The 9,488-nt window shown below is 52.4% G+C and overlaps 1 protein-coding gene across 1 annotated transcript; it reads right to left on the minus strand.

Moving 5' to 3' along the window:
• Positions 1 to 6,478: 6,478 nt before the first annotated feature.
• Positions 6,479 to 7,149, minus strand: KIAA0040. The gene has a single exon (XM_082483681.1). The coding sequence runs from the start codon at positions 7,144 to 7,146 to the stop codon at positions 6,814 to 6,816; it is 333 nt and encodes a 110-aa protein (XP_082339807.1). The 5' UTR covers positions 7,147 to 7,149; the 3' UTR covers positions 6,479 to 6,813.
• Positions 7,150 to 9,488: the final 2,339 nt, after the last annotated feature.

The following is a 9,488-nucleotide window of genomic DNA, read 5'->3' on the forward strand; positions in this document are numbered from 1 at the left end:
GAGACCTCTGGATTTGCAGCCTAGCCTGCTTCCAGCCTTTGGAGCTCCTGATGGGTGATCTGTCAGAGACTGGGAGGGGGCTTGTGAGGAGCATCATACTTGTAGCTCCCCTGGTTGGCTAAATATGACAAGGACCTGCTTGATCCAATATATGCAACTTCTATGAACTTTACATAAAAGCAACTTCTATGAACTTTACATAAAACAAGTTTTAACACATGATGATGTTTCTCAAAACCCAGGCTGGTACCTTCTGAATTCTGTCCTTTTCTGGTGCCATCCACTTCAGACTTGAAAAAATTAAATTTCATCCCACTAAAAAATAATAGCTCCTTAACTGACATCAGAGAGAGCTTTTCTGAGGCCATCCCGTCTCCCTGTCTTGGTCTGTGGTCCTGTTTTTCGTTTCTCCTCATAATTTGGGGCACATTCCCTACTCTTCCTCCACTCAAAGAGCTGGGTTTTGGGAAATGTCAGGCTGCTGGCAAGGTTTATTAACCCAGGTGAGGTCTGTAGTCTGGATTACTCAGCCTCCAGTATCACATATCTCCAGGTGATTTGCTCTATATTTTGCTTGTGTCTTCTCATCTCCCAGCCCAAAGAAAAGCCTGAGGAGACATGCAGTGAATTAATGTTCACACTTCTGGGTGAGGCCCAGAACAGGGTGAGTGTAAAGGCTATACTCCTCCAAGCTCTGCTCACCATCCCAAGACTGTCTCTGCATACTGCTTGCCTAAGAGGCCACTTGCAGACCATGAACAAAATTCTCTATCTGACTGTCCCATCTGCCACCTTCTGCTCTTTCATTAGCAGTGTGGTAGCTAGTGATGCTGAAATGATAATGCTTGTCATCTGCCTCCAAAATGAACATCTCTGAGTTAAACCGATCCAGCACGCTCTCCGCCAGGCTTTTCTTTCAAGCTGTCTGCAGATTCTAGGGGGGCAGTACATGGTTTCACATTTGGATGCTTTTTTTCCTCACAGCCATAAAGGTGAGTTTTATTTTCTTTCCCTGAGCAGATATTAAAATTCTGGACCACCAGCTACAGCCAGTGAAAAAGTATGAGCTCACCAAATGATGCTTGCTCAAAGGCTTCCTTGTCTGAGCAGATTGGAACACGATTGTCCTATGTCCTATTAATGTCCTTTTCTATCCCAATACTAAGCTGAGTAATACATTTTAAAGAATCTTTCCCAGACTTTGGGGAAGCAATAAAATTGCAAATAAAGGAGGTCCTAAAATATTTCTGTCGTCTTTGCTCTGGGTGGCAGAATTTATTTTTTTTTCTCCATTTAAATTAAGCCTTCTTTACAGAGACGGAGCAATACCCAGGCCCAGACTGGGGCTGTGAAAATTAGGCCTTTGGATTCTGCTCCAAAACAGGGATGGGGACTATGTGATTTCTTCATGACTTAATACTGCAAAGCAATTAACTGATCTGTGGCTGCTAGGACCTGGCTGAGGAGAGCTCGCTAGAGAGCTGTCTCTCAAAGATGAGTACTAAATTCTTCATAGTACTTTCAGGGCTGTGCCTCTTGTGTGGGTGGGCAGGCAGAAACTCATCTGAGCTGCATTAGGCTATCCAAGCCCTGGTATGGGGGAAGGAGGAGAGTAATGGAGGGAGGAGGGGAAAGGAAAATTGTACTTGGAGTGTTCTGCAGGCACTGTGCTAAGAGCATGAGAGAAGGACACCGGAAAATGATGAGGGTTCTTTACTGTGGTGAAGCAATTTCTCCCTGTCGCCCACTTGTCTGTAGGTGAGGACAGGTTTCACTGTGTTGTTCAGTTACAGGGCCCAGTGTAGGCGTGAGGAAGGTAACTGAGGGAGACCAGAGGACTAGCCTCACACACAGCCACTCTCAAAGCAAGCATACGCTCTAAAAAACAGCAGGCGTGATTGCGCCCAGCAGCTCTTTCCTGTGCGGAGACAAAACATGATCCCCTTCTAAAGCTGAATCTTACCTGAGAGCAGGGAATATTCTCTTAAGCGAGACAAGCTTTGTATTTCAGAGGTAAAGGCAAATGAGACACCTTATTTGCAGTTTCTGGGGAGGATTGACTTGTCCCTCCTAATTATGGGCCCCTCTTTCACCAGGAAGGGCAGTCAAAGTGGCGGCGGCTGGAAAACCATTGTGGGAGGTCAGTATTTCCAAACAGCCACAGGATGGCATCATCTCTTCATGCTAGTGCAGGAGAAACTTCCCGGTATCCAGGTGGCCTCTGTGTAAAGACCTTGTTGGGATTAACCAGAATCTGTGCTACAGCTTTAGAAGCTGGGACTGCTCAAATAATGCAGTTTGTTTGCCTTCAGGAACTGGCTCTTCTGGTTTCAAGGCTCAGGCTGGGTGGAGGAGTCCCATAAAAATGTCACATCCCCTTACTACCCTTGTTCTGCTGCAATACCCAGCCCTGTAATGGTGATGCCGTAGGCCCAAAACAGATTCTCAAAACCTCTGCCTTGCCCTGAGATCACTTGAATTTTATAACCAGTGAAGTTTGCAACATATCCAGGGGCAGAATTTGAATCCCAGAAGGATCTCCTCTGCCTTGGCATCGCTGTGTTGATGGGGACTGTTCTGTTGCTGGGCCCCAGGGGCCAGGTCCTATCTGGGCTGCAGCACGGCCAGTGCTGCTTGGGAGGGACCCCAGAGAAATGCTGCTGCAGGGGCAGAGGTGGTGGATTCTTCATCCACCTCCCCACTGTCCCAGGAGGAGGAAGGTGAAGGCATGCCTTTGCCCAAAGATGTTGAGCTCTGAATGGTGTAATTTGCAAAGAAGACAGGAGAGTCTTACTGCACTGGGCAGTTGCTTGGAAAGCAGCAATGTTACTTCTGGTCACTGCTCTAGGCTTTGTTGGCTGAATAAATAGAGGAATAGTCAGTGAAGATTCCATTCTCTCCTCTTAGTGGGCTTTCAGGGGCCTGCAGGGACAATTTTTGCATCCCCTCAATCTCTGGACTGCTCCAGGATGCTCAACTTGACCTCAACTCCTTCCTGTTTCTAACCTAAGACCCAGGAACCTCCCCTCTGCAGCCCACACTACCCAAGAATGTCTGGCCCTGAATATGGTGCGCAGGGCTGCCGTCTGGAGAGAAGCAAGGTGTGCACTACTCATTCCTTCCCCCCAAAAGTGTGTCTCTGCCATTTCTAGCTGCTTGTTGGTGGCAAGAGGCATGAAGGACTGCACCAGTCTCCTCCAGAGCCTCAGCTCTCTGGGCAAGGTGCTGCTTGGTGCATCATCCAGGTGAGAGGCAGGTTTATTTTTGTCCTCCTGGAGGGAAGAGTTCAGTGGTGTATGACTTGGAAAGGCTCTGCCCAGCAGAGGTGTGTGCCTGGTCCTGTGATGTGCCCAACGCAGACGGCTGCGAGAAGCTGCAGACACTGTGAAATACTTGTCTGATCAAAACCAACTGTGGTTAACTAGTCTGCGCTGCTGACCCTCTGCAAGGAAAAAAACCCTCTGCAGCTGAGCTCCGGCGGTGCAGAAACACTACTTTTCTACTCCCCACTACTTTTTGCCTTTGTGGAGAGGAGCTTGACTGTGTTCATTAAGAAGGTGAGGCCACTAAACTTGATTAAGCTAAGCTGTTTCTTTAAGAAAACACAGCTGGCTGCAGGCAGCCTCTGTCTGCTGAGCTCTCCCCCTGTCTTATCTAGGGCCAGGACGCAGATACAAGAAAGATTTCCCCAGGAAAATAAACACAAGACTGAGAGCGAGAGACACGGCATTTGTTTGCAGATTGAGAGTCATTTATTTTTGGTTTAAAAAAAAAAATGCAAAAAATATTTTTTTTTTTTTTTTTACCCCCTGTTGTATGGTCCATTTATGAAAAGTTGCTACTGAAACGCAGTTGTGGGGAGGCAGTGCAGAAGTGGCTGGAGAGTGGGGACCCACACAGCAGAATTTCTGTACCATGCATCTCCTGCCCCCTAGTTAGCGTGGGTGCTGCGGGGTTGCTGCTGCCCGGCTGATGGGTGACAGGTCCTGGGGCACCTCAGGCTGTCGCTGCTCTTTTGCTTTTGTCTCAAGAACACAGCTGGTTCAGTGCATGGTTTGGCCAAAACAGCAGTCCTCAAGCAAGTCAGCCTCCCGTGCTTTATGGGGTGCAGAGGCTCGGTCCATCCACTGGTTGGATGGATCAGGGCAGGGTTGTATCCTAGTCCCTCCTTGCGCAGCCCAGGGGTGGTCTGAATGATGATTTTGGGGAGCTGTGGAAATTCAGGCCTGGCTCTGACCTCCCAAAAGCCTGGACTGGAAATATTGTGTGTGACACAACACAGACAGTTTCTTGACAGTTCTCTGGTTCCTGTAGGAATCGGTTGCCTCTCACCTGAAACGTTACTCACTAACCCTTCCGGAGAAGGACCTTCTTGCAGGGAGCCACGCAAAGCCCAGCAGCTCCACACCAGGTAGGCTATACTCTGCCAGAGCTGGCTGTCTCCCTGTCTCTGCTTGTTCGGGTAAGCCTCTGGCCTCCCATCATGTTTCCCTTCGCTCTGATTTTTTTTTTTTTTTTTTGATTCCTCCAGGCAGTACCGCCCTTCCTCCGAGGCTGCTGGTGCCTCTGGATTGCAGCAGGAACACCTGCGTGGGCAGCTTTCCTGCCCGCGGGAGGAGGCTGCTTTGCCCACCTGGTGAGCGTGGAGGCAGGAGGGCTGGGAAAAGTACCTGGATAGGGGAAAGGAGGGAAGGAAGAAGGAATACTGCAAGTGTGGCAGTGGTTCTCCAGGGTCCTGGCAGGACTGGGTGTTTGGGACACAGCCCAGAGCTATCCCTGCATGTTTCTCTCTAGGATTAGGTGTGGCAAATCCTAATTTTTTTATAGCATTATATGTTGCTTCCTGTTTTGGAGAAGGGACTCGCTTATTTCAATGCTAACAAAGCACGCTGGAAAATAAGGCACATATGGGGTCAATTTAAAGGGCTGTGTGAGGAGGAGCCTGGCCTCCCGGCTGTTACCAGCACAGCCGCACGCAGCCAAACCCCGTGATGTGATGTTAACATCACCACCCTGTCCGAGTCGGACAGAACAGGCTGCGCTGGGACCGGGTGGCACAAGCGGCCGCTTCTAACGGGTGGCTTTGCCCCCCTGCTGGTGTGTGCCCCAGGAGCCGGGGGAAGGCGGCATCGCCCTTGCATGGGCGGGAAGTGGTTGTGTCCAGCAACTCCGTCCAGGCTTTCCCACGTGGATTTGGCTGCTTGTCCCCCAGATGTCTGGCTCTGGCTGGCAGCTCCAGACTGCTCCGGCAGCTTAAGAAGTGGAAGAAAGTCAGAGGAAAACATCCAGTGTACAGACGCAGGGCAAAAAACAGATGTGACGGGGCTTCTCGTCACGCATGTGCATCCCTCGCTGGCAGAACAAGCTGGGGGAGACAGAGCCTGGCGGGGGAGAGAGCCGGGGAAAGAGGACACCCCCAGCTCCTCAGGAGGTAGGCTGGGCATGCAGACCTGGGGGGGGAGCAGAGGGTCAAACCCAGAGCAGGGGCGAGAGCTGTGTGTGGTCTTGTTAGCTGCTGTGCCCAGCTGAGCCATTGCACGTCCAAGGGAGATGAGGATGGAGAGGGATGCAGGGTCCAGTTGTACGATGCATCCCTGGGTAAGGGACGACTGTGGGCATGAACTCTAATCCCCTCTGCTCCTACAGCACATCCCAAATCCCAGAGCCAGCAGGCTTGACAGCCATACAGAAGCCCTCTGCATGGCATCAGCTGGTGGCAGTGTGTGCTGATGGGTCCACGTGTGCCTAAGGGCTGCGGGGCGAGGGGATGGCCAGGCGTGATGGGAAAGCGTGTCTGCTGCTTCAACACTGTTTCAGTGTGCCTAGCCCCGCGACAGAGGGGCCTTTGGTCCTGCTCTTCTTTAGTAGTCATTAAATAAATACCTCTAATGCCCATAGCTAAGCCTTTACACAGCCTCAGCTTGTGTTTCTGCTCTTGCAGTAGCGTGGTGGGCTCTCTAAAGGCAAGTCTGTACAAAACAGTCTTTCAAGGAACATTTTTTGTAAGTGCTGGTGCAAAAAGGCCGGTCTTGCAGCCTCCTCTCTCCTCCCTGCCTCTAGCCTGGGCTGCAACGCGTCCTTCTGCTTTGCTGCTTTAAGATGGTGTCTTGAGGTCTCTACGGTTGGACTGAGGACATCTGTCTTCAGATGCTCTCAATTGCCTTTGGTTTGGTGGTTGGGAAGATGGCACATGAGCTGTGGGGTGACTCTGCGCTCGGCTTTCTTTGCATCTCCAACATGAGCTGGGTTTGGATGGAGTCCAGTTGTGCCATCTCCACGGCAGGACAAGCAAACGAGGTGTGCTTGTGCTTGCTTTGCATGCAGCCATCTATGCTTGTGCAGGGGGAGCGTGCAGGCGGCTCGGTCATTGTGTGCACGGGGTCCTGTTCCCCCTTGTCCATGCGACAGCGTGTGTGCTTGCACGCAAGTGCAGAGGAAGAACCTCACACCCGGTGGCTGTGTGCCATCCCAGTGCATTGGCATTGTGCTCGTGGTGGGAGGTATGTACAGCCCGGTGGCAGGCCACCCTCACGTGCTCAGCAGGGCACGTGTCCACGTGCACGCCTGTCCTTTGCAGGGGCTTCTGCCCTTGGGCACACTGTCATGGTGGGGGAGAAGAGGCTTGCATAAACCTGTGCCCAACTGCCTTGCTTTCTGCTGGCCCTTCAACATGCTAGTTAGCTGCTGGGCTCAGCCTCTTTTGAAAGTCACCATAAAGTGGCAGCAGCCTTGGCATCTCCTCACCTCCCGTAGTGCACAGCTGAAAGGACTGGTGGCATCTCAGAGGGGAGGGCCTGAACATCCACCTGTCTGCTAGATGGGCAAGGAGGGTCTCTTGTCCAGCAAGAGCAGCTTGGGCTGAGCCGAGATCCACAGGTCCTCTTCATCCTTCTTCTTCTTCTTCTTTTTCTTCTTGTTCCTCTCGGCGTGCAGCTGCCCGTTGCTGCTGGTGCCACCTTTCTTCCTGCTTTCTCCCCTCCGGTTGCAGAAGCAGCAGTGGCAGCAGATGAAAATGAATGCAATGAGGACAACGAAGGGCAAACCCAACAGCACGGCCAGGCAGACGGTGTTGAAGATACCTTCTTCATGCTTGGTACGTATGAGCTCCAAGATGGAATTAAAGAAAGAGCTGATCTTCTGCTCCATGTTGGCTCCTGGGCAGGCTGCCTGTGCTGCTCCCTCTGCTTGAAGGCCCCTTGGGATATGTTCAGCTCCTGTAAGCAGCTAGTGGGCTCCACAAGCGTCCTTGGATGGTGCCTGCAGAGATGGGAAACCACACGAATCAGGTGCCCGCTCCCTCAGCAATTTTTTCGATGGAGCTGCCAGCACAGCTAAAGCCTCCAGCAGGGTGAGAGGTCTGCTGCCTTGGAGGGGTCTGGGGTCATGGGGGCTGGGCCATGCTGTCAGTCACGTCCCTTTGGGTTTCCCCATCTGAGAAACACAGCCTCCCAACCTCTCCTGGGGTCCATTTTCAGCAGCGGGGATGGGTGAGGAGGACTTTGGGCATCCCTACTTGCCTTGGCATCTGGCTGAGCACAAATCCTGCCCCCCTGGACATACACCTCAACCCTCGCTTCCTACCTAGGAAGGGACTTGCCTGGTCCAGGCAAGGGACCACTGCAGAGAGAGGTACTGCTGCCATCGGAGTCGGGAGTTAACACGTCACAGTTCTCCTTTCCTTACCCCTGATCCACCCTGGGATGGGGTGTCTGCTTTGGACAGACCGTTTCTCATAGTCTGTGCCTGTCCCAGGCACTGCGCTGGGGTCCGCTCCTGCTGCTCTGGCACCTGGGGCACAGCCGGGAGGTCTGGGGTGGGGGTGTGTGGTTAAACCACCTGAATTTTTGATGGGGACTACAGTCAGTGGGACCCACAGGTGGTGGTCAGGCACCCATGGCCACCTCGGTGCACCCAGGGCTGGCCGCAAAGGCAGTGGTGGGGGAGGATGAGGGTTGGCTGGGGACGGAGGAGCCTCCGCTGTGCCTCACCTGGGAATTGCTCCAAGGGTTGGGTAGGGCTGAGGAGCATTTCTGCAGCCTGACGTAAGGTTTTCCTCTCCCTCAGGGAGGGAGAGGTGCTGCTGAGTGGCAGGCAGGGCTCCCGGGGAAGCCCTCCTGCAGGGGCAGGGACCTGCTGCCTCTGCTCTCACGGCTTTCCCCCTCTCCTGGGGCCAGGCAAAGCTCCCGGAGTTTTGAGTAGGGCAGGGGACTTTGTGCCATGAGTTTGCAGTTTTGGTTCAACACTGGGGTCACTACATTATGGGCTGCGCAGATGAAGAGCCGGCAGGAGCAATACCAGGCTCTAATACCACGTTTCACCCTCGCTCTGTATTTCACATCAGTATCTTTGCCAGCCTTTGGGATGCAAGCCCCACAGCCTCTTGAGGGAATGCTGAAATCCCCATGTGCACAGGAGGGGAAACTGAGGCAGAATAAAAGGAAAGCCAGCACTTCCACCTAACAAAAACTTAAGACGTACAGCCTGAACTCCAAAGGTGTCCTGGAGGGGTTGCTCTGCACATCCTCTGTGACCACCGAGCCCTTGGCTCTCCCTCTGGCAGCTCTCACAGAGCCCAGGAGTCTCTAGGAAGCAATGGAAAGGGGACCCAGGCTGGTTTTGGTTAAAGCCTCCATGTCTGGAGTGCTACTGTTCCTTGCTTTGAATCACATTTATTGCTATTGCGGCACCTGCTAAGGGATGCTCTCGTGTACCAAGCGGTTTGGGATGCTCCAGTTCACCCAGCTGGAATGCCACTGCGCATCTCCTGCCTCGCTTTGCAATGACAGCCTACCTCATAATGAACAGCAAAGCTGCGCACCTCACCCGAAAAAGAAACCGCGAGTCCCACCCAACCCTAACCATAGCCCTCACTGCTGCCGAGGCGGGAGCTGGTGGGCAGCCCCCAAAAAAGCGGCTCCCAAGGGAAAAACTGCCTTTGCAAGCACTGTCTTGGGATGTACAATGCTGTATGGGGTCTTGTTTAATCAGCCACCCCTGGCTGCTGGCTTTTGTACCCAATTGCCAGGACCCCATCAGTGTCGATGCTGAGGTCTCAATCTGGGACTTCACAAGTGCTCAGATCCTATATAGAGAAGGGTTTCTCCTCCCTGCCCCCTGCAGAAACAGATTGACCACTGTGAATTTATCATTTCCATCTGCATGAGAGCGTAGCTGAGCTGGCCGCAATTAGCTGGTGGTTTGAACATACGCATGGGAAATGCGATGAAAATGGACGTACGAATTTCTGTGGGTGCCTTTCCGAAAAACTCTCCTTTGAGAATTACCAAATGAAACACAGCGCTCTGGGAGGTGGTTTGGGCTTTGGCTAAATGAAAGGTTTTGTAGCTAATGTTTTATTGCTGGATTTTTGTCCAGTCTGCTGTATCTTCCAGTTTCTGCTTGCTAGAAGGGGAACTAAAAAAAAAACAGGTGGGTTTTTGTTGGAGGTAGACAAGCAGGATGGTGGGGATGCCAGGCATGCACCCAGG

This window comes from Vanellus vanellus (assembly GCF_965231255.1).
Source record: "Vanellus vanellus genome assembly, chromosome: 5".
In the NCBI taxonomy this organism is placed as follows: Eukaryota; Metazoa; Chordata; class Aves; order Charadriiformes; family Charadriidae; genus Vanellus; species Vanellus vanellus.

Bases quoted from the DNA above. Each gene is read 5' to 3' on its own strand.
- KIAA0040 (XM_082483681.1), bottom strand. From the start codon at position 7,146: ATGGAGCAGAAGATCAGCTCTTTCTTTAATTCCATCTTGGAGCTCATA.